The sequence below is a fragment of the Panthera uncia genome, chromosome A2 (assembly GCF_023721935.1).
Source record: "Panthera uncia isolate 11264 chromosome A2, Puncia_PCG_1.0, whole genome shotgun sequence".
Classification (NCBI taxonomy): domain Eukaryota; kingdom Metazoa; phylum Chordata; class Mammalia; order Carnivora; family Felidae; genus Panthera; species Panthera uncia.
In genome coordinates, this window is record NC_064816.1 from 19,979,552 (window position 1) to 20,002,916 (window position 23,365).

Below are 23,365 nucleotides of genomic sequence, written 5' to 3' on the forward strand. Positions count from 1 at the left end.
CCAGACCACAACTGTCCCCTTGTCCTGGTCTTCCCTCTCTGTCCAAGGGGATGCTTATGGAAGTGAAACACACCCTGTTGGGATGGATTAAGGTACACTCCAGTCATCTTCCTCCCTGGGGGAAAGAAGTCAAGACTGGTCACCTGAGTCCCCCTCAGCTGAGTCCTTGAGTACAAGCTACTAGCTGACTGCTAAGGCCTGGTGTGAGGTTAGGGGCTGGCGTCCCTTATAAGGCCTCCCTGGAGTCTGTGCAGCATTTCCCATCCTCGGTGAAGAATGATCTTTTTTTTTTTTTTTTTTTTTTAATTAAGTTCTTTCTTATTGTCCTCCACATGGGGAGAATGATCTTTTAAAAGGCTGCATTGAGGAACCAGGAGTTTCCTTAATAAAAATCCAGTGGGGAAAGTGAAAGGCTTCATTAGGACAGGGAATCCAGGGAACGGGCCCACCAGTGGTACCCATGGCAAAAGTGGGCAGGGGCCGGGCAGTGGGAAGTAGGCAGGGGGCCACAGCTGCTGTTGCTTCATCTCCTGTTCATCAGGGGGGGTGGGTGAATCTGGAAGAGAAGCCAGGGCAGGGGCCCAACAATCCTTGAGATCCTAGTCAGGAATTGTATGGAAACCTAGCCCCACCCACTCACTCTCTCCCTACACCAGGGCCAAGTTTGTAGTCTCAGAAAACCCTGGAGATTTGATCTTAGTGTGTGCTGAAACTTCTCTTTGGGGAGCCCCTGAGAACCAGCACTTGGGGAAGGCTGGGGTGGATCCCTAATTAGGATGGAAATCAGGCTGCTTCTGAGCAACTGTCTCCTAGCTCTAAGAAGGAGATGTGGCTGGCTAGAGAGGCCTCAGTGTGCTGGACTGGCAGAGGGATGTGAGTGAGTTCCCTGCTCACCCCACTTTACCCATCCCCCTCTAGCTGCATCTGGGGCCCCTACCAGCCCATGGAGAGGATAGCCTGGATCCTGATGGCTGCTGCCTGACTCCTCCTCCAACTGGAGGATTCAAGGGGGTGTCTAGAAGCTGACCTGGGCTTGGCTGAGTGTAAGGAAGCCATCTAAGAAAGTGAAAAGAGCTGTTTTCCTCCCCTATTCTGCTCCCTCCCTTAGAAGTGAGTGTATTAGACTGCTGGACAGCCACAGGCTTGGGGTGAACCCTAGCCATCAATAGAGGACCTTGCCAGGAAGTGGGCTGCTGAGGCATACTGAGTGTGGGAGGATGGGCAGAGGCCAAGCCCAAGGGCCAGCAGACTGGTGGCTTGGCTGCCCTGGCCCTAGGGTGGCGGGTCCTGCTCCAGTGCCTCCCATAGGAAGCCAAGATGTGGCTATTCGACTTGGGGGGGTTGGGGCAGAGCCTCCAGCGTTTACAGGCTTAGAAAACAGAGATTAATAAACTAATTTCACATGGCCAAGGAAGGAATGAATTAATCAAATCAGCATTTTCCCAAAGTATGCTTCAAAACATTAGAAACACGAAGTGGTGATGACCTGATGGGAAAAAGGGGATAGAGGACCCAGGTTTAGGAGAATCATGTAGCTCATGACAGACATGCAAATTAACGAGAGATCACTGTGGCTTCTTGGGGATTTCACAGGGCAAACAGGCAGCACACAGCAATTCCACGGGGGCTAAAGGGACAGAAATCCCCGTCTTTATTTGACCCTTGTCACAGAGGATCTCATGTTCCATAGGACACCATTTTGGAAAATGCTTGTCCTGTGTCTTTCTCCAAGCCCCTTTCCAGCACTAAACCTGTTTGGGAAATCATGACACAGACCCAAAGACTAGGGGAGGTATGAGACTTTGAGGAAAAAGCTGCCAGAAGGAGTGAGAGGGAAGCCCTTGAGGCAGGAAATAGGACTCAAGATGAGAGGCTGAGAGGGAGAAGTCCAGACTCTAGGGGTGGGAAGGTAGGAACACAGCTTCTGTGGCCTGGGGGGAGAAGGGACTGTGGAGGTCAAGTTCTCACATCCTTCCCAACCCCATGCTCAGCACCAAATGGGTGCCCATGATGCTTCTCAGGTGGCTTGGGGCAGGACATACCGGTTCAATTCTGTCAGGCCCAGGGGACAAAAGGAGGGGCCCTGCTCCAGCGCTGCGAGAGGGGTCTGGTGACTGACTTGTTAAGCCTCTCTACTCTATAGTATGGATTGAGGGGCCCAGGCAAACAAGGGATTCGTCTCCCTGGCAAGGTGAGGTGATGTCCCTCCCATCTTCAAACCTTCCCTGCCTTTTCCCATCTCCCTCCAGCACCAGCGGGCTCTGCAGGGGCATGGCATCGCTGGGGGAGTGAGAGCTGTGGTCAGTGGCGCCCTCGGAGGCAGCTCAACCAGACCTCCCGTCCTTCTCAGAAGCTGCAGCCCCCACAGCGCAGCCTAGCACCCCAGGCAAGAGCACAGGGGCCTTAATATATGTTGGTATGTGGCTTGTGAGGAAGACAGGCACCAGGCCAAGTATTGCTGTCATGAAGTTACTGTGGAAAAGGAGCAGGACTGCCTACGTGCTCAGCTGCCCTTTGCCAGCACTTTTTTCTGACTCAAGGTCTTCCTGAAGCCCAAGAAGGTCAGTCTCAGAAGCTTGAGGGGCAGGAGTTTCCTAACTTAATAAGCAATCTCAGTTTCCTAGACAAAGCCCTTTGACTCCTTCCTTCCCCTCATGCCCATCTCCCTCCCTCCTAGAACATATCTCCGAGGGTGGCCATCCTGGAATGGATGGAAAGGCTCTTCATTTCCAGCTCACATAGATGGCATCCATCAATTTAGAACAGAAAAATACAGAGATACAATAATGATATAATTATGTGATGTAAATATTAACTCCATCGCTTTCCTTATAGGTCTATGCGGTAGACTACCTCATATCCTCATCAAAGCACAGAGGCAGTCATGACAATAAAAGTAACAATAGTAATTACAAGAAGTGTGCTCTGAAGACAAAACCACAAGGCTGATCTCAACATACCAATATAAAAATAGAATTCACACATAGAAGCATTTCCAGGAGTCAATAACACACAGTACCATGGGGGTGGGAGGTGTGGGGAGTTGGCAGAAACTGTCCATAATTTTCTAAGTGCAGATGTTCGTTGTTCAGGATTTTGAGCTCCTCCTCCATTATCTAGAGTAACTTCCCCAGAGAACCCTGCCTGGAGCCAGCCATGCCTGGGTCCAACCTAGAGGCCACTGAGAGCCTGGCTGGTCATTTCTTCCTGACTTTGCTGGGATAGAGGGGCTGCAGCTCTATACACCCATTCCCAGGGCTCTGTGCTCTTTCCTCTCCCTCTTCCATGGCCTCTACCTCCCCCTCCATGCCCTTCTCCAGCCCCCTACCCCCACAGTCCTCTCCTTTGCTTTTACCTGCTGACTTCCCAGCCACAGCAACCCCAAACCTGAGGCTTCCCAAGGTTAATCTCCATGCCTCTGGTTAACTTACTGTGAAGTCAAAGAGGAAAGGGGGCCTATTTTAGATCCCAGTTCTCTGGGCGTGGTGGGGTGACTCAGGTAAAATCCAATGTAGATGTACAGTCTGGGTTTGAGTTCAGTGGAGCAGGAAACCCTGTCCTGCTTTTTTATCTGTTTTTCCCCCTCCTTTCTTCATCTTAGTTTTTCTCATGGAGGGAATCTCAAACCTGATGCTCTTGTCCCCTCCTGTCAGTTTTGTGCGTCATTAACTTGCTCATATGCAGTCTGGGAATGACTTTTCATTTAGTCCTCCTTCTCCTCCCCCTCTGTGCTCCCCAGCCCAAGAAACACATCCCTGCTGTTGGCAAAAACACCTCCCTACACACCCAGACAAAATGCATCCTGGCCACCTGAGCGTCACCTCCAAGAACAAGCAGGATTTAGCAGCTTTTTTTTCCTTCTATTTTCTTCCCTTAAGAGAGAAAATCTTCATAAATGAAACCATTTATAACCAACCATTATTTAACAGAAACCAACGATCCCAGAGGGAAAACATCTTGTTTCCCCTGTGGCTCCTGAGCTAATTGATGCTATCCTGGGTTCTTGAGAATGCCTGCCTGGGGTCCCATAGCCCATCCTGGGGGTCTCACCCTCTCCCCACCTCAGAAGTGTCTCAACCCTCTGTGGCCCTGGCAAAGCCCTGGGCCTGTGCCTGCCCACCAGCTGTAGCTTACTCGGGGAGCTGCCACATTCCCTCCCTCCCCAGCTGTGAGCATGCTTGTACCACCCAGTGAGAGACAGCCCCCCCCTCCTGCCCCATACTTCCCCTGCTCCCCTCTCCCCATCTCTAGTCCACAGAACCTAGAATCCTCCTAGAACCTACCCTCTCCCTTCATCAGCTTGCAGCCCCTGATGGTGGGGAGGGGGACTCCCATCAGAGGTCTGGGCATCCCAGGAAATCTGGCCTGGCAGCTTGGGGTCTGAGGAAGAGAAGTCAGGCTGTAGAGACACTGCTTGGTTTATGAAGTAGTGCCTGAGACCCAGACCAGGGGCCCGGGGAGCTCTGGCTGTCAATGCTTCTATGACTCTGTCATGGGGAAGAAGTGGTGGGCAGTGGCAGGGAGCCACCCCAAGTGGGGGGAGGGGCTTGCTGTTCCACCTTCTCTGCCCCTCCCCTTCCCTGCCCCAACTCACAGTAGGTCCTCTTAATGGGTGCTAGCATAGAGGCAACTTCCATCCTCCTCTGGCTGCCTAAGGGCCCCTTGCCCAGACACCTCCTCAGACGCACCCAAACGCCCACTCCAAGGGTCATTCAGAATGGCCATTGTTCTGCTGGCTGGGAAAGAACCACCCAGGCCTCTCACCTCCGGGCACAGCCGGAAATGTGCTCTGGGGACCATGTCTGAAAACAAACAGCAGGCCCACTGGGGTTGGCAGCAGACAGAGGGTGCTGGCTCCAGCCTAGGACTGAGAGCACAGAGGGGCAGGAACAGGCCTTGGACACAGGGCCCTCCATCAAGCCCCAGCTTTTCCTGTGGGCAGCCTGGTAGAAGTATGGGGGGCAGAGACTCCCGCCTCTAAGAGGCAGTCAGGCATGCTGGCCCCCTCCCCTTAGCCCTAGCTGGGTGGGTGGGAGACTCTGGGGGTTTCTGGGCCACCTGGTCCATCCCGACCACCCTCTCCTCCACCCTCTTCTATGTGGCCTCCACCTCCCGGGGCGTCCGATTGCGCTCGGTCTGCCCCCGGCTCTTCACCTTCTTGCCCAGCTCCAGCCCTGCCCAGCTCTTGCCCTTGGCCTGTTTGCCCCGGCTCCTGGAAGGGCACCACACGCGCTCACAGTACTCGTCCACCCGGGGCAGGTTGGCGAAGCCGATGAGCTGCAGGATGTCCTTATACCAGGCCTTGGAGGGGGTGGAGGCCAGGCCTCCCCAGCCTGGGGTCTCCTCTGGCCTTGGATCCCGAGGAAACAGGCCGTTGAGCTGTGTGGCCACAATCACCTCCAGAGCCAGGCGGACCACAGTCTGGGAGAAGCCGTGCTCCAGTGTCTTGCAGGTGTAGATGCCCGCATCCAGATGGCTGAGTCTGCGGAACAGCAGCCCCTGCTCTGTTTGCAGGACTCTCTCATCTGTCTTTACCTGTGGGAGGTGGGGGAGGGGATGAGGGGGACATGGAGTAGGGCACACACAACATCAGTTACTCTCCCTGCTTTTCCAACTTCGCATTTCAGGACCTGGTGCTTAAGCATTTCCCCTCCCCATCTCTCCTTCCCAGGCTGGCTCAGCACTGTGAGCCAATTGCAGGCAGGGTCTCACCTTCCTATAACCCAGGACAGGGCCTGCAAAGGAGGCTTTTCAAAGATTTCACTGACTGGTTTCTCCCCTAGTCAGAGCCCTGTGGCACCTACCTTGGCCTTTGGGAGCCCTGCCACATAGTCCCTGGGGATAGAGTGGGCAGAGGGGTATTTATGGGTTTTTATTCAGGGAGGGCTATACCCATAGCCCTAGGACTAGAAGTCCCCTCCACTTTCCTTTCTCTCTCTCTCTCTCTCTCTCTCTCTCTCTCCCCTGTCCTTGTCTGCACTGTTCAGTCCCCTAACCAGGGGTGGGCTGAGTGCCCATCACAGTGCGGGAGGCAGGAGCGCTACTCTGATCCCACCTGGATGTCTGCACATCTGTACGTTGAGGCGGGACTGCCTGGGCGGTAAGTATTGTGTAACCATCTTGTTGTTCCCTGTGCCTGGCCCCCTGGGGGTGTGCTCATCGTGCCTAGCCCAACAGCTGGCCCAAAGCTGGCCTCCCCCAGTTCCCAAGCTGGAAGGAGAGCCCCTCCTGTAATCAAGGCACTCCCTCCCCTTCTCTGCCCCTGAGAGAGGCTGGAGAATGGTTCCTCACCCTGCCCCACCCACGCCCTAATCAGGCCCCAGACTGAGGCCATTTCTGGGGTTGACAGACTTTTCCGGATGGGGGAGGAGAGGGCCTGGGCAGACAGCTGGACTCCAGGGAGGAAGTGTGGGGCTAGGCAGTGGGTATGTGTGTAGGGGTGTGTGTGTGTGTGTGTGTGCAAGTTTCAGTGGTTTAGGCACCACCCTGGGGCAGAGGAGAACCAAGAACCCATGGGAAAGAGAGGCCTGCAAAGATGAGCCATATGTGTGAGCCTGGGGGGCTTCTTGACTAGACCAGACTCTCTTCCATCTCTACTACCCACCTCCCAGAGCTCAGTTCAGTGCCTGGGAGTTAGTGGGCTCTCTGTCACAGGAAGGGTTGCAGCCACGTCTGGCCTGGGCATTCCTGGAGGCAGGAAGAGGGGTACCTCCTTCCAGGCACTGCAGGCACTTAATGCACACTCTTCTTCAGTTGACCTTGGCAGGTTCCCCCTAGAGCCCCTTCCTAGAGATCAGGACTTGGGGTCAGGGAGAGATGTGAGATCAGGACATGTGCAGGTTGGAGGCAAGGTCTTTGCTCACCCGGTCGGGTCCCTGACCCCCTGGCCTCTGCAAGAACCAGTGCACAGCAGCCTGGGAAGACTTGGGCAGGCACTCCAGGAAGGTGCTGTTGTGCTCCGTGCCGTAGACCGTGGTGGCCGCCATGGGGCCTGTAGCCTCGTCTGGAGGGAGATGGAGGGGGCTCGGCTCAGTACTGTGGGCCCCCAGGGCCCCCACCAGTGTGACAAGGACCTAAGTGTCCATCAATCCCCAAGCCATTCATTCTGTCCAAAGACCCTTCCTTCCCCAGTATACTGACAAGAGCTGCACATGTAGGAAAACTGAGGGCTGGGTGTTAAATAAAACAGGACCAGCCTGAGACCACACTTTGCAGGGGTTGAGCCCGGGCCAGAGGGGTGAGGAGGGGCCCCCATGCCTGCCACCACTCACCTTCCTGGCTCTCCCCCAGGCACTGCAGGGCAGGGTTGCCATGCCGGATGTCCTGCCTGCGGAACCGGCGCTTGCTGGTGCCAGGCCGGTAGCGGGTACAGGAGGCACCGTCCCAGGCACAGTATGGGTCCCGGGCCAGGCAGCACTCAGCACAGGCACTGCCGTAGGTTTCACAGTGGTGCAGCTGCAGCCGAGCCACGCCCAGCCTCGAGCCCACGTACAGCATTTGCTGGGGGGGACACAAGCAGAGCCAAGGTGAGCCTGGGCCCCACCTAGAAGCAACTAGGCTCTTGGCCCTCTTGGGCTTCCTGAGACCCCCACCATTTTCAGGCAGTCTTCCAGAACCTCTTGGATGTATCCCCAGAAACCAAAAATGTTGATCACCCACCTGATATGCACCAGATCCTGTTCTAGGACACGGAAGGAAGGCACGGGGCAGACCCGGGGGGCTCTTCTCTAAGGGGTTTCTCCAGGCCCTTCCTGCTGCTGACTTTTGCCCTCAACCTCAATAACCTTTATCCTGACTTGCCTCTGACCTTAGAGGTGCACTCTGCCTCAAGCAATCCTAATACAAAAGTTGGGATTTACCCAAAGATAAACTGGGGCAGAATAACTTGAGGAGATTTTGCCACTTGCAAAAGGACATAGCAGGCCTCTAAAAAGTGGCTCTGCCCTATTTGATTTAAATTATGGGGGTGCCTGGGTGGCTCAGTAGGTTGAGTGGCCAACTTCGGCTCAGGTCATGATCTCAAGGTCTGTGTATTCGAGCCCCGCATCAGGCTCTGTGCTGACAGCCTGGAGCTGCTTTGGATTCTGTGTCTCCTTCTCTCTCTGCCTCTCCCTGACCCATGCTCAGTCTCTCTCTCTCTCTCTCTCTCTCTCTCTCAAAAAAAAAAAAAGAAGAAACATTAAAAAATTTTTTTTCAATAAAAAAATTCTGGATTTTGTTTCCAAGCATGTTTCTGTCTCCCCAGAGGGACTGGCCTTTGTGGCTCTCCCCTTATCTGAACACAGTCTCACTCAGGATTCCCACTGCCCACTGGTTTCATGAGTGAGATCTCAGCTCCCCGCTGGACCCTCAAGCCTCGTTGCAAGGCCTAATCAGGCATCCCCATGGCCTATTGCAGCACCTTCCAGAAAGTGGCCTTGCTCAGAGCTTCAGGTGAGGGGTTAGAGGGAGAAGGAGGGAGGGATGGCAGCTGCTCTTACCCTTTTGACAGAGATCTCCATCTCAGTGATGGGTGTCGGCACCTGGGGAAGGAGCAGGGTCTCAGGGATGGGTGGGTTGGGCCAGACCTCCCCTGCATCCCTGCTTTCGGCCTCCTCCAGCCCCTGCATGGGAGCCACCTATCTCCCAGCCTGGGTCAGTGCGCTCCCTGGCAACTAAGGCCAGACGGTCTTTCCCAGACGTCGGGTTATTAGAAAGGTCCCCTCACCCTGGCTGGCCTCCAAGGAGCACAAAGCTCCAGTGTCCCCTCCCACACCCCTGCTGTCCAGCAATGAGGCAGCTGTCCCACATCACCCATCCCATGTTGGGAGCACAGCAGTCCCCCAGATGCACGTGATGCCCTGCCTCGCTCTGTAGTTGGGGGGCCAACAGAACCCCATGGGGACTTGGGGTCTCAGCCACCCCCTCACTGTTGCTTGAGCCTAGCAGGGCTTTGTCAAGGGGTGATCACCTTGGACGCCCCTCCCTGGGCCCTCCGACTTTTCTCTGGGCCCCACAGCCAGATAAACGCACCAGCAAGGCCCTGCGGCAGCCAGTGTCTCACTTGCACTTCCCACTGGCTGCAGGTTCAGTAAAGACAGGCCTATCTCCTTGTATTTTGCTCCTCTGTCCCCGTGGCCAGGCCTAGACCCAGCAGTGGAGCTGGAGGGGACCCCTCCCATCAGTTCCCCCTTTCCCAAGACCCCACTCACCTTAAACACCTGGAGTTCCTCCAAAACCACCTCCTCAGACTCAGTGGAGGCCCCACCCTGGAGGGCGATGACCTTGAGCACAGAGCCTGAGTCTGGGGCAGGGCAGGAGGGAAGGATCAGTGGGAGAAGAAGGAGTGGCTTGCCCCACCCCCCAACCAGAGACACACCTCCCCAGCCCATCCACCCCACTCTGCCCACCCACCAGTCCCCAGGAAGATGACGTCATAGGTCCCGTCCTCTGCCTCCACGCGGTCCACCACAATCTGGCGCAACTGCTGGGCCAGGTGCGTTTTGACAAGGACAGGGCGGCCCTGCTGTGGCCGCACGGGCCAGAACATAAGTGGGTGGGCTCGGGCAAACTGCAGCACCTCATCTGGGTAGTTCTTGGTGCTGCCAAAGGGTCGTCCTGGCTGCGCTGTCATCTTGCTGGGGCACTGTGAGCGGCAGCAAAGGGAGCACCTGAAACATCCTGGGGCCGCACGTCCCCCACCCCATCCTGTTTCCAGGCCCCACTGCTGGGCATGCCCACCTTGGAGGGACTGCTCTTGCTGTAGCAGAGACTCCTTAATGTGGCAGGGCTCTGCTCCCCTCCTTACCCCACCTGGCTCCCCTGGAGTCCCAGCTCAACCACAAGGTCATCCCAAGGTACAGTCCCTCTGGTATCGGCTCAGCCCTCTTCCCTGGCCTGGCTTCCAGGCAGATACTCACCACTCCAGGGCGAGGGAAGGGCACCTTGCCCCCATAGGGTCCCCACTGGTGCTGGGGACCATCTTGGTGGGCAAAGGGTCCCCTGAAGACCTCCCAGATATCCTCCATGTGGTACACACAGACGGCAAAGCCCTGGAACACAGCACTGCCAAGGGCGGACAGGGATAGTCAGGCCAGGGTGGCTGTCACAGGTGGGGAGGGGGCAACCTATCCATGGACAGGACAGAGGATGATGGTGCCTGAAGTCAACAGAGACTGAAAAACGAGGACACCCAGGCAGAGACAAAGAGAGGGAGATAGACACAGAGCCTCAGAGTTATTGAGTCGGAGATAGAGACAGGGACCCACGGTAAAGTTGGGACACGCAAGCAGAGGCTCAGCAGAGGACGCTAGGAGTGCAGAGACTGGAACCAGGGGTGGGGGTGTGAGGGGAGGCCCATGTGCCCACCTGACTGTGCTGAACAGGGCGTACACCTCAAGGGTTTTCCCTGCGCTGGGCCACAGCAGGAACACATCCTCTGGGAGACAGAGGGCCACAGTCAATGCCCCCCGCTCACTGACTCTGAGCCCTCCGCACCCACACCCAGGCCTGCCTCCGGCCATGCCCTCACCCAGCTGGTCAAAGTGGGTCTCAGCACCACCAGGGCCAGGCACTGAGCACACCAGCCTGGCCTTGAGAAAGGTGCTCCATTTGTTCACCAGCACTCGCTGGCCACCGGCGTCATTCTGGGGGTGGAAGGCCAGAATCAGCCCTGAGCCCCAGGGGGTGGGGCCCCCTCCTGTTCCTCCACCCTCACCCTTGCAGGCAGAGGCTTGGATGTTGGCTTCACACCCTTGCCTCAGTTTCCCTCTGCCGCTGGTGGGGATGGGCGTAGGAAGGGGGTGCGGTGAGGATCTGAACCTCACCGCCTCTTCACAGCTCTCACCACGCAGACACGGCCCACGCGGCTGACCGTGACACGGCCTGGGCCACCATCGGGCGAGGGCACAGTTTCCGAGAAGAAGAAGTACACCTTGTCATCATCCTGGTCAGAGTTGTCGGCAATCCGGGCGGCCATCACAAACCGGGGGTCTGGGAGGTAACAGGGTGCAGCTGGTTGGGGGGGGGGCACCTTATGGGGGAGGATGGGGAGGTTGCTGAACCCAGCGTGGAGGGCAAGAGGCACAGGGACCCCATGGGAGGCTGGGGTCCCAGGGAGTAGAGTAGGGTAGGGCCATCCCCACTCCAGTGCCAGCTCTCCTACCTCCCTGCTGGTACCAGGGGCAGATCCCAGCCAGCCCTGCCCTGGGCAGACACTGGGCTCACCGTGAAGGAGGTTCTGGTCAGAGTCAGAACGTAAAGCTGGTCGGGGACCCCCAGTCCGGAAGATCATGGCCTCGCGCCCCAGGAAGTCAGCCGTGAGGCCCGTGTACAGCTCCCCACCTGGGTGAGGGTGGGGCAGAATCAAGGGAGGAGGGCCAGGCCCCATAGCTGGCCCCATTTCTTCCCAAGGACATCGGCAGGCTCCCCCCTCCTTGTGCCCGCCCAGGCCTGGGCATCACCCACCTACAAAGGTGCTGGCGAAGGGACTGCTGGGCTCATGTGGACACCGCCCCCGCCCACTCTTCACACTGCTGGGCTCCAGGTGGAGCACGTGCTGCCCGAGAGGGAGGAAGGGAGGGAAGGGTGTCACCTAGGAAAACAGCACCAGCCCCCTGCCCGGGTAGTGGCCATTGCGTGCAGCGATGAGAGTGGGGGTGGGCAGAAGGCGCCCTCATTCAGGGCCTCGCCAAAGGGGTCAGCCTGGCACAAAGATGCCTTTCAGGCCCCTGACCCCTCTGCCCCAAGCCAGGCTCAATGAGGAGCGTTCAGACAGCAGGGAGGAAATGTCACTGCTTCCCAGTTCCTTGTGGGGCCTGCCCCAGGCTCACCTCCCCACGATGCCCAACCGTGATGAGGGCACAGGTGGGCTGGAAGGCCCCAGTGCCACATGCCAGTAGGTGGGTCCGGTTGTGGGGCTGTAGGACCCGCACAAAATTGGCGCACTCCACCTAGCAGAGAGAAGGGGCAGGGTGGAGGGGATGAAGGGGTGTTTACCATCTCCTTGGGCCCCAAGGCTCAGCCCTGCCTGGCTGATCAGCTCTGGAGATCTAGGGTGGGGATGACATTCTTCACAGACCTTCAAGAGCCCTCAGGATCTGCTCCAAATGCCCCTAGTGTAAGCACCTGGGGGAGTGGCTACAGGCTATCCTGGGGGTCAAGACCTGGGTGTTGGTCAGGGCTGGGGGTCAGTCACTTCTGACAGCACTCACCAAAGGATCTCTTCCCTTGCGAACACACTCCTCCTTCTGTCCTGGCTGTGGTGGCCACAGGACCTGAAACACAGCCTAATTGACTCCTGACCTCACAGCCTCAGTTTCACCATCTGGCCTCCTAGCTCTCAGACAGACCCTTCCCTCTGTCAGTCCAGCTCACCTCCCGGGGATCCGGCCATGACTGATCCAGCCGCAGAGAGTAGATGGCATCACGGCCCCCCAGAAAAAGGCGGTCCCGGTACTCATCCAGGTACATGGCCCGAAGGTCCAGGGAGCCCCGGCGACCCAGAAAGACAGCAGAACGGTTGGCAGACAGGAGATCTAGGAGGGAGCAAGGGTAGTCAGTGCCTACTGCTCAGCGCACTTCTCCAGCTAAGGTGTGGAGGTAGAGGGTCCCAGCTGTGCATTCACCGCCCCTCACCACCCCCGCCCCCTCACATCTGGAAAATGTTTCCATCCATAGGCCCGCTGGAGGGCTTCTGAGAATTGCCTCCTGGGGGTGGGTGGGACAGGGGGGCCCTGAGCCCTGCTTCCTACCACTCCATTCCTTGGTCCCTTAATCCTTCAGTTAACATATCCTTCCCACAGGCCCATCTGTGCCCTACCCAGTCCCCAAGGGAGATGACCCTGCTGGCCCCGCTGTCAGAACTTACGGTAGCAAGCTGAGCAAAGTGCTGGAAGAGCCTGGAGGAAGGGTGGGTTAGTCTGAGCGGTGTGCAAGACTGACTCAGTGGGACAAGCGGACAGACAGGGGAGAGCATTCCCAGCAGAGAGAACACCTGGCAAAGGCCTGGGTATGGGAAAGCTCAGGTATGGCCAGGCAGAGCTCAAGGCTCTAATCCAGGGATGCGATGAAGGCTTTCTCCTCCATAGACACTGCCTTCCCAGACGCAGGGGGTTGGGGGTGGCTGGCTGGGGATGCTGGCCCCAGGAGCTAAGGATCATGAAATAGGTCCTTGGGGGTTGGCTAGGGAGGTGGAGGTAACAGGTGGTCAAGCGGGCAGGCAGAAGGATATGGTGGGAATGAGCATTGGCTACCCTTGGGAAGGCCGGCTATCCTGTGCCTGCTCAGAGGATACCCATCCAAGGTGGCAAGCCCAGCACCCACTCCACCCCCAAACTCATCAACAGCCTCTTCCAGGAAGCCTTCCATGACTGACAGTACTTTAGAGGGGATTTGCCCTATTTGGGCTTTATTTTTTTTACTTTCCCCCCCAAACCATAGCTCCCAGAGCAAGACCACCTTCTTCCCCCAGACCCAGCTACACTCTCCAGAGTGGAGCCACGTCTCCCCCCTCAGTTCCCAGAGCAGGCCTGGGTCTCTCCACTTGGATTGGGGTGCCCAGGGGAAGGTGGTCACCCCTCTGGTTTCCCCAAGAAGAAGAATCATGGAGAGTCTATGTCTCAGGGACCTTTCCTGGGGACCCTCTCCACAGACTGTGCCAGCTACAGCACAGCATATCAGGTTAGATCTGCTGAGGACTGCCCCCCGCCCCCCACCGGGCCAGGATGGGCAGAGAGAGGAGGTTGAAATCACTGCTGGGCTGTGAAGAGCCTCTGGGACAGAGAGGGAAGAGCAAAGGCCAGCACTGTGAAGTGGGCTGCAAGAGGCAGAGGGGGCAAGGCTGTGGAGATAGGGTGAGGGCCCCCACCACAGGCTGCTGCCCTGCTTCTCACTGCCCACCCCGGGCAAGGAGCCCAGGCTGAGTGCACACCTCAGGATCTTGCAGACCTGTCCTCTCCATCCCTCCCCATCTCTCCCTGCCCATCTCTAAGGAGGCCTCTCAGGGTTTCCATGCCCCTCTCCTTTTCTCAGAAGCCCCCTCAGGTTGTCCTCTGTGTCTCTGTCTCTCCCACCTCCACCCTCCTGGGACCTGCCCCTGCCCCCGGTCCTCCTCCCCAGTTCCTGCCTCTGGTGGCAACTCAGCTGGAGAACCATCTCCGTGAAGTCCTTCCCACAGTCTGTGCTGTGTGGAAGTGACCTCCAGCTGGCAGAAGAGATTGCCCGGGGCTAGCTGGGGCCCCCCCAGCTGGGGATGTCACAGAGTCCCAGGGTCCCACAAACGCGCACATGAACAGGGCGCGCACTGCCCCTACCTCGGTAGGAGAGCCGCAGGCGAGGCACGCTGGGGCCAGGGCTGGGGCTGCCCCCGAGGAGCAGGAGTCCTCCCAGCATGCAGCAGATGGCCCAGGCCGAGGGGGCCATGCTGGGGAACCAAGGGCACCACGCTGCCCAGCAGAGCCGCCCTCAGTCCGCTGCTGGTTGTAGTTTGCTCCGTTGCCGCCAGGCCTGACACTTATAAGGCAGGGGCTCCACCCCCTGTAGGGCCAGGGAGGCGGGAGGAGGAGGGAAGGAGATGGGGGAGGGGCCCCTGCCATCCACCTGCTGCCTCTCTCTCCACCCGGGCTGGCCTGGTTAATGCCTCTGTGTCAGATTGGCAGGCTCCCCATTGGGGAGACTCTTTCCCAGCTGGGATGTGGGCGGCTTACACAAAATGTTCACAAACCCAAGTCTCCAGAGATAGCCTGGAAGGGAGGTCAGGGGTCAGAGATCAGAGGTTGGTGGGCTGGCTAGAGGTCTAGCTGGGCTCTTCTTTGTTCCCTGTCCTTCCATTGCCCGTGACAGTCTCCATGACAGAGACAAACTGACTCTGGGCCCAGATCCCTGATACCAGGAAGGTCCAGCCCCCTGAAGCACTGGCCTGGCTCCCCAGCTCCCTTGGCAGGGCCCAAGTTGCCTGGGAGGGTCATTCCAGTCCAAGGGACTCCATGCTTTGGGTGGGGGCTGGAAGTCTGGCTACACTTCATAGATCTGGGGTTGGCAAAAGATGAGCCCAGCCTCCTCCACCCAGCCCTGTCCCTGTCTGGTCTCCAGGCCCCATCCCAGCTCACTGGGGCAGAGGACAGGATCCACTTCATGCTAGGGAACTCTCCCATTGCTGTGTCCCTCAGCCCTCCAGGCCCACCAGAGCTCCACGGCCCAGAATGTCACCAGGTGAGTGGTGGGTTCTTCCCAGAGTTCCCCTCTGCACACAGACCCTACACACACACACGATCCCTTCGGGGTGAAGGTGGAGGTAGGGTGCTCACACCCTTACTCCCTCTAGCCTGAGCACCGGTTCAGGGCAGGAGAGCCACAGAAGCCAGACAAGGGAGACAGAAGGCTGAGGGGTTGAGTAGGGGTAAGTAAGGGGACTTCCTTATGCCCCCCATCCCACAGCAGCTCCTGTCTCTGCACCCCCTCACCCACAGTACTCCACCCCAGAGCCCTTTACTCATATCTGAGGCTCTAGGCACTAAGATTTCAAACTTCAGCTGGAGTTGGAGCTCCAAGGATTCTAGAAACTCCTGCAAATTAGGTCTCCCAGGTGGACGAGCCTGAGCCCTTAGATAGTGGTCAGGAAACTTGGGGGCATTAGAAAGAGAAGGACCTGGCTCAGGCCACACAGCAGGCTGAGAACAGACTCCGCTTAGCCCTGGCCCTTCCTGGGACTCTCTTTATCTTCTGGGGCTCCTGGAGTACTGGGGTCCTGTCTCCCCCACCCCCATCTCATCCCTGCAAGGGAAACAGGTTGGCTCCTAGAGTCAGCATGAGAATGACCCAGGGACCTGGAACCCTGTCTCCCTGTCTCCATCTCCCCATAATACATATATGCCTCTTCCCAGGGCATATGCAATGCCTCCTGGCATTGGGCAAGGGATTTCTCAGGGAAGCCAGGGACTAGTGTCAGCTCACCCAGCCTCTGGCTCCTTGGAGAAACTTGGCTAAAGCCTTTCCCTCTTTGGGCCTCAGTCTCCTCCTTCCGTGGGCAGGGAGCAGCCACCTTGGGGGTAACAGGCTCTATACCAGTGAAGTGTGCTTGTTCAGGGCCTGCCATGGTGGTGATTATGTCATGAGCCCTCAGAAGGCTGGAGCCCCTCTGCCTCTATCTCCCTGGGGAGATGTTTCAGCCTGAAAACCGGGCTGGGGGCCAACGTCTGGCTGGATTGGGTTGGACATAGCCTCTCATTTAGCATGTGGCCACCAGCTGTGGGCAGGAGGCCCACAGGTCCTCAGTCAGCCAGCTCACCCTGGGGGTCTCAGTTTAGCTAGGCACCCAGCTGCAGCTGCAGGGAGACCCGGGTCTATTGGAGCAGGATGCACAGGGCAGGCCACTCCACACTGCAGAAAAACAGCCTGTGGCGGGGGCTGGGAGCCCCAGGTCTACTGTTAACTTGTTGTATGGCCTCGGGCAGGTCTTCTCCCTCTTTGGGCCTCATTTTCCCAGTCAGGGAAGGGGGTAAGGATCTTCTGTGAAGGCCAATGCTTGCTGGCTGTAAGTTGGAAAACAGACTCTGAGGGTACCGTTGATACCTCAGGTCGATGGGCCCAGCCACGAGCATCTTGTGCCATCTACTGGACAAAGAGGGAACTGCAGGAGGTCCTAAAGCTGCCCACTGTGTCAAGCCCTGTGCTTTGGCAGCGGGGCCACTCAGCAGAAACCAAAGACCCTGGAGCAGCAGGCAGCAACCAGACAATCATAATATGAAAAGGTAGGGCAGTAGGAGACTCCGGTAATTGATTCTGATCAAGAAATCAAGGGAGGCTTCATGGAGGAAGCACTATCTAGGCAAAGGATGACACACAGTGCAGAAAAAAGGGAGAGGACTGAATACAGCAAAACAGTCAAATTAGGTGATACATGTAGGGAGCTTAGTGCCACGTGCTGATGGGAACTTGTGAGCCCGTGGCCATATACATGTGTGATGTTCGTGCTCACACATCAGGCGCCACCAGGTAGGTATGTGGAGGGCCATAGCCCACCCGGCCTCTCCCAGCTAGAATTCTGGGGTGAGCATGCCTGGAAGGAATGGATGCCTCTGGTTCCTCCCCAGCCAAACTCATTCTAGAAGAGACATTGGGACAATCGCACAGGCTCCCCCTGACTCTGGACCTCTCTTTAAGGCACAGCCAGCCACCCCCCTACCCACATGTAACATCTTGATAGCTGGTCCAGCCATCCTCCTGTTTTGTTCACAGAAAGCTTAACTCTTGGAGTTTCTCTCTTCTTTCCCAATCCCAACAGCATCCCACATCCCCCGGGTGCCCCTCTCTCCCCCCGGTTCTCCTCGCAGACAACCACCTCCCCCTGCCCCCACATCAGCTACCCATCCTCCAGCTCACCACCAATAGGGAGGTAACCTTTGGCGTCTCCGTTCAGAACATGTCTTCCCCTGGGCACCCTCTCCTGCACTCAGTAACCCCACTGCCACGGTTCTTTCTTCGTTGCCTCCATTCCAGCCCCTGTCTCCTTGTCCAGCTTGGATCCAGGGGGCCCAGCACTTAGAAGCAGACCCTTAAAACACTCCCCAGAGACACGTTGCCACCCACCTTCTGTAGGCTTGCCTCTGTGTCTTGCATCACCCTTTGCCAGCTTCACTGGGTTTTTCCCAATCATTCTCTGCCCCACCTCCTTCAATGAGCGTCCCTGGACTCCACATCTCCCTGCAGCTTCGGTGCATTTCCTGTAAGACTTCACCAGTACTGTCCATGCTCACCATCTCCCCTTTGCCTTGCCTCACTCCTTTGATCCTCTCCAGTTGGGCTCCCATCCCATTGCTCCAATGAAACCCTCATGTTCAGGTGGCCAAGGCCTTAGGAGCCTCTATTTCCCTAACCTCAGGGTCACCAGCCGCTTTCAATGCCCCCATCCCTCCCCCCTGAGCCCCTCACTCACCCAGGGTCTCTCCCTGGCCGCATCTCCTCTCTTGGACAACCTATGTGGGATGTCCAGTGTCCAGTTGTGGGCCACCTCTCTCTATACTCTCTCCCCGGGGCCCTCATCCAGGACCAGGGCATCTCTGTTACCTTCTTACTCCGATGACACCTGAGTTTATAGTCCTCTTTCTGCCCTCTCACTTAGCTCCAGTCCCACTTTGACATCCCCACCATCCTGTCCCAGAGGTATCTCAACTTTGACATGGACAAAGGACTCTTCATCTCTTCTGTGATTGTCCCACCAGAAATGCACTTCCTCCAGGAAGCCTTCCTGGACCACTGGTCATCACATCTCTACAATCCCCATTCCAGCATACACTGCTCTCCTCACTGCACTCATTGCTTTCTTTTGTCTTCCCAAGTTGATGGTAAATTTCATGAAATTAGGGACAAGGCTTCCCTCTGGAGGGTTGCATACAGCCCACGCCAGGCATAAAGTAGGTATGTGCTTAAACTGTGGAATGGCGCACTGGCAGGTGGGCCCACTGTGGCCCCACCTGCTCTCCTGGGATGTTGTCATTCCTAGGTGGACGTGTAAGTCCTTGAGTTCTCCTGCTCCCAAGGGTGGGCCTGAAGCGACCCCTCAGATCTCCCCTCAGGCCTCCCCAGGGACCAGGCAGCTCCTGTGGCTCTGGTCTCCACTGGAGGCATCCCCAGAATTCCAAGACCATCTCCGGAATGCTGGGCCTGTCTGGGGAGTGCTAAGGCTGGGGCACATGTGGAGAGGCCTCAGAGCGGTGGGGCGGAGCAAGGACAGCTGCTGGCATTCTGGATGGAGCCTACACACGGTGGCAGCTGTCGCTCCTGCAAGCATCATGCTGATACCTCCATGTCCTTGTGGCCCCCACTCCAAGGCCAGTGCCACTTGCAGCCACTCAATGTTCTGGCTGCAGCCCTAGCCCCCACTAAGCTGAGAGCCACCAAGTCTCACACTTCCATTCTGTCAGGGAGGGAAAGTGGGTCGCTGGAGCCTCCGAGGCTCAGGAGAACTGGAAATTATACCCGTCTGGACCTGGTTCATCAGACAGAGCCCTGGCCTGGGAGCCAGGTGGCTCTGCTCTCTTCCAGGCTTGCTGGATGACCTTGGCAGGTCCCTGTGCCTCTCTGGGTGCTGGGGTCCTCACCTGGCAAATGGGTGAGTGGAAAGAGAATAGACGGTGTGTCCCTCAGTCCTAGGGAATCAGTGTTGCCAGCACGAAATGCAAGCGAGCGGGCACATGGACTGGTACTACAGCCTACTGAGCCCATGTGGCATCCTGCTTCTCCCCAACCAGAGCCGAGAAGGAGCTGGGCTGCTGTGCCGAGTGGCCTCCAGGGCCTAGAAGGGTACCCTGTTCTCTCCAAGCACAGGACCTCTCAGCCAACTGGCTGACCAGAGCCACAGCCGCCAGGAGCCTGCTAAATGTGGATTCCCAGGCCACCACCAATTCCAGATGCCGAATCATCTGGACATCAACAGTCATAGAAAAGAGTCAGCGGGCCATGGAACATGGTAATCTCTAATCTAATCTAACCCCTCTGGCAGAAGCCTATGTACAGGGATGGGCAGAACACAGGCTCTGGGATAAAGCAGGAAGTGGTCATCAGAGCATCAGTGGACCCTGGTGGAGCATCCACAGCCCCCCAGGGAAATGAAAGCCAGACACCAGGCCTCCAGGGAGCAGGGCTTTATTTGAGTTCCCTAGGATAGGGCTGGGGGAGGCAGTCAGTGAGGGCCCACGGTCGGCCAAGGACACACCGAAGCTCACATGCTGGGGACCCTGGTCCCTTACCCCCACCCCAGGGTCCAGCTGGAGTCGCCAGGTAGCACAGGCAGCTCTGGGAGAGGGTTGGTGTCTACTCCACCCCCTTCATGAACTCCAGGAACTCTGTGGAGAAAGAGACAGGCCTCGGTCAGAGAAAGGGGCTAGGCAGGGTGTGGGCAACGGGGATTCAGCACACCCCGCCCCTCACCGTCATAGTCAATGCGGCCATCGTTGTTCTTGTCACCATCCTTCATGAGCTCCTCAATGTCATCTTCCGTGATGGTCTCACCTGTAGCTTGAAGCATCACCTTCAGCTCATCCAGGTCGATGTAGCCATCAGCATTTCTGGGGGGTGGGGAGTGGGGTGGAGAGGGTGAAGGGGACCTCGAGAGCTCATGGTGGGGGCTAGATGAAGGGAAGAAGCAGCCCCACCCATGACCCCAAGAGGCAAGGCAGGGCCACTGGGAGGTGGGGCATCCCATTTCCCCATTGCACAGAATGGGAGACTGAGACCTTGACATCACAAACTGTCCCCCTTTCCCCAGCTCTGTTAGGTTCAGGGTCAGAGGTCCAGCGTCATGAACTCACTTGTCAAACATGCGGAAGAGGTCTGACAGCTCCTCCTCAGACTTTCCTTTGCTGTCATCCTTCATGCACCGAACCATCATGACCAGGAACTCATCAAAGTCCACGGTGCCACTGCCTACAAGGTTAGCAGCACAGCCATTAGTGAGGGACGGTTACAATGGTCTCAACATTAGCCCCCAGTATTGTTGCTGCATCCTTTTAGCAACCTGTGAGACGAGTGTGGTCGTTATCCCCATTTCATAGATGAGATTACTGAGGCTCAGAGAGGCAAAATAGTTCCTTCAAGGGCACAGAATAATAAGTGGTGGAGTCAGGACTCAGGTCCTCAGCAACCGGAGGGTGATATGGGTCTGGAGCCTGGGGCGGGGCGGGGGGGACAGAGGGGCTCACCGTCCTCATCCACCTCGTCAATCATCTCCTGCAGCTCCTCAGGCGTGGGGTTCTGTCCCAGCATCCTCATCACCTTGCCCAGCTCCTTGGTGCTGATGCAGCCATCCTCAGCGCCCAGCACGAAGATGTCAAAGGCTGCCTTGAACTCTGTGTCCAAGGTAGGGGGGAAGTGCAGAGTGGCCAGGGCTCAGAAGCAAAGACCCCAGAAGGCCAGACCCCTGGGGCCACCTGCCAACTTGCCCATTTCCCCCCAAGACCTCTGAGGTCACACTGAGAGGGACCCAGCCTCTGGGGTCCTCATGCTCTCCCAGCCCAGCCCTGCTGTCCCCACACATATGTTTGGGCACTCACCATTTTTCTGCTCTTCTGTCAGCTGTTCTACCTAGAGAGGAAAAGAGGTCTCAGGACTCAGACTCAGGCCTTCGTTGCTTTTAAGGAAACCAACCCATTCCACAGATAGGAAGAGTGAAGCCAGGAATAGACAGGCCATTCCCAGGTCACAGTCCTCAAGCCTCCCTCCCTGTCCCTGAAGCCCTGAGGTGACCAAGCTGGCCTCAATAAGACTGGGCTTAGGGCCAGGGTGACAGGTGGGTTGCCCCCTCCAGGGCCAAGGTGACCCTGAGTAACAATAGTCAGTGACCACTCACTCAATGCCCTTCTGGCCCCCCTTCTGAAACCCAAGCTGAGTGGCCTGAGGGACAGCTGTCCCTCAGGTTGGGACAATAAAACCAGTGTGGGGATGGGCAAAGCCACCCACAGTAATCTGACCGGGATAGCCACTGGGCTATTTTTAACGGGGGACAAAGTTAAACCTGGTGATTGTTCTGGGGACTCTGGCATGCAGGGGGTGGGGCAGCGTTATCTGGCCCCCTGGCCTGATGGTGCCTCAGGAGCCAAAATTAGTCCCCAGCCCCGCCAGGCCTTGTATGGGCACAGGGTAGAGGGCTACCCGCCCCAGATCCATGGACTCCTGCGGGATAGGCAGGGCCGCCCCCAGAGCCAGCTGTAGATCTTCCCTGCCCAGGAGGGGGGCTGCACTACCAGGGTGGAGGGAAGGGTTCCCTTGGGGACAGCTGTCTGTGCCGAATGTCCTTGTCTCTGGGGTAGGGGGAGGTCAGCAACACCCCCCTCCTGGGAGGGACTAGCATCTAAAACCCCTCTGTGACCCCAGGATGCTGCAGGGACTTGGGGTGACCACTCTCCAGCCCTCACCCCTGGCTAAACCACCGAGACTTGTGCCTGCCAGGCCTGATGTGGGCTGGGGCCCCAGTTCTCTATTCCCTTTTCCCTGTCTCTCCCCTGTGACCAGTGCTCCCCTGTCTACCTCAAACTTCAAAGCCCCTTCTCCAGCTTAGGATTCCAGCTCTCCAGCCCCCTCCTCAAACTCTTGTCCCATCCTCCACAGCATCTTCAGCCATCCAAGGAACTGGAGGTAGGTGGGGGATCATGAGTGTGAGAAGCAGAATGTAAGGGGCAGGAAGGGGTCGGGGGGACAGGGAGACAGCAGCAGAGACTCGGAGGGACAGCTTGGAAGGAACAAAGAGATGGAAAAAGACTAAAAAAGGCAAAGGTCCAGAGACCACAGACACAAGTGAAGGGAGATGTGGCCGGAAGACAGTGACACAGACTACAGACACTTGGAGATGGGGGCAGACATGATGCTAAAAGCTGTGATCTCCTCCACCCACCTGACAGCTTCTCTCCAGACCCTGAACCCCTCACTCCTTCCACACCCTAGAACTGGAATGCCAGATCCACCGTCCCCTTGAGGGCTTGGGCTGAAAGTGCAGGGCCCTTTCCTGGGTCTCTACCACCTTTGTGCCCACCCCCATCCTGAGTTGAGTGAGCCCCCAGTGGGCCCACCCACCCCAGCCCTGCCCAGCCCTGCCCAGCCCAGTCCCTCACCGCAGCCTTGTAGATGTCATCCATGCTGGCGGCTCACAGGGCAGGCTGCTGGCGTTGCCAGCTAGTCCTGGGTTTAAATAGCCCTGCCCCACCACATTCCTGCTGGCCCAGCCCACCCCTGCTTGCAGTATCCTCCACCCCCTCCCCCAGCCCTGGTGATCTCAGGCTGGCTTGAGTTCCTGTGTCCTCTGCCCAGTGCAGGGAGCAGATGAAGGGCTGCAAGGACCACATCTTTCCCTCTCTGTCCCCCATGCCCCCCAAGGGACCCTCTGGAAAGGTTTCTTGAATGAATGAAAACATGAGCCGAAGACAGGACAGATGCTGCAAAGTAGTGGACCCCAATCTAGGCTCCTATACGCAGTTACTCAACTCCTATCTGATTATAGAGGTGGGCAATATTATTCCCACTTTTCAGATGTGGAAACTGAGGCTCCTGGAGGAACTAGTGACTTGCTCAAGGTATGACCGACTTGGCAGTCCCTGGCTTAAGTTAAACCTGCTGGGGGGGGGGGGGGGGGGGGGGGGGGGGGGGGTGCTGGCCAGCAGTAAGCAAGGAGAGGCTGTGCCAAGAGAAGCTTTGAAAGCCAAGCTCAGAGTATGGTGCTGTGTAACTGTTGGAGAAGGAAGTATTATTTTTTTTTTAGTTTTTTAAAAAGTTTATTTATTTACTTTGGGGGGGGGCATGCACACAGGTGGGGGAAGGGCAAAGAGAGAGAGGTGAGACACAGAATCCAAAGCAGGCTCCAGGCTGTTAGCACAGAGTCTGACAAGGGGCTAAAACCCAC

General features: G+C 57.3%; 2 protein-coding genes across 4 annotated transcripts; both read right to left on the reverse strand.

The window, feature by feature from the left end:
* Window positions 1–222: 222 nt before the first annotated feature.
* On the reverse strand, window positions 223–14,474 carry SEMA3G (semaphorin 3G). Of its 3 annotated transcripts, none has more exons than XR_007459864.1 (17): window positions 14,292–14,474; window positions 12,355–12,515; window positions 12,192–12,254; window positions 11,811–11,930; window positions 11,446–11,536; window positions 11,206–11,322; window positions 10,826–10,971; window positions 10,511–10,625; window positions 10,348–10,417; window positions 9,900–10,044; window positions 9,394–9,625; window positions 9,192–9,283; window positions 8,481–8,522; window positions 7,272–7,500; window positions 6,864–7,003; window positions 4,284–5,535; window positions 223–556 (listed from the first exon to the last, which is right to left on the reverse strand). XR_007459864.1 is itself a non-coding variant. In XM_049640617.1 (16 exons), exons 1-16 carry the CDS (start codon window positions 14,398–14,400, stop codon window positions 5,095–5,097), a joined length of 2,313 nt encoding a protein of 770 aa, XP_049496574.1. In that variant the 5' UTR covers window positions 14,401–14,474; the 3' UTR covers window positions 4,236–5,094. The 3 variants fall into 3 exon arrangements, 1 of the variants encoding a protein (XP_049496574.1); XR_007459865.1 differs by lacking the exon at window positions 223–556 and adding an exon at window positions 2,703–3,872; XM_049640617.1 differs by lacking the exon at window positions 223–556 and having other exon boundaries at window positions 4,236–5,535.
* A 5,130-nt stretch (window positions 14,475–19,604) lies between these two features.
* TNNC1 (troponin C1, slow skeletal and cardiac type) lies at window positions 19,605–22,643 on the reverse strand. Its single transcript, XM_049640623.1, has 6 exons — window positions 22,581–22,643; window positions 21,027–21,057; window positions 20,676–20,822; window positions 20,286–20,400; window positions 19,906–20,042; window positions 19,605–19,820 (listed from the first exon to the last, which is right to left on the reverse strand). Exons 1-6 carry the CDS (start codon window positions 22,602–22,604, stop codon window positions 19,789–19,791), a joined length of 486 nt encoding a protein of 161 aa, XP_049496580.1. The 5' UTR covers window positions 22,605–22,643; the 3' UTR covers window positions 19,605–19,788.
* Window positions 22,644–23,365: the final 722 nt, after the last annotated feature.

Bases quoted from the DNA above. Each gene is read 5' to 3' on its own strand.
- SEMA3G (XM_049640617.1), bottom strand. From the start codon at position 14,400: ATGGCCCCCTCGGCCTGGGCCATCTGCTGCATGCTGGGAGGACTCCTG. The intron at 11,537-11,810 runs GTGAGCCTGGGG...CCTCTCGGGCAG, and splicing joins CGGTTGGGCATCGTGGGGAG to CACGTGCTCCACCTGGAGCC. The intron at 10,045-10,347 runs GTGGGCACATGG...CGCCCTTGGCAG, and splicing joins GCCCTGTTCAGCACAGTCAG to TGCTGTGTTCCAGGGCTTTG.
- TNNC1 (XM_049640623.1), bottom strand. From the start codon at position 22,604: ATGGATGACATCTACAAGGCTGCG. The intron at 20,043-20,285 runs GTGAGTTCATGA...CCCACCCCCCAG, and splicing joins CTCTTCCGCATGTTTGACAA to AAATGCTGATGGCTACATCG. The intron at 19,821-19,905 runs GTGAGGGGCGGG...CTTTCTCCACAG, and splicing joins TGGCCGCATTGACTATGACG to AGTTCCTGGAGTTCATGAAG.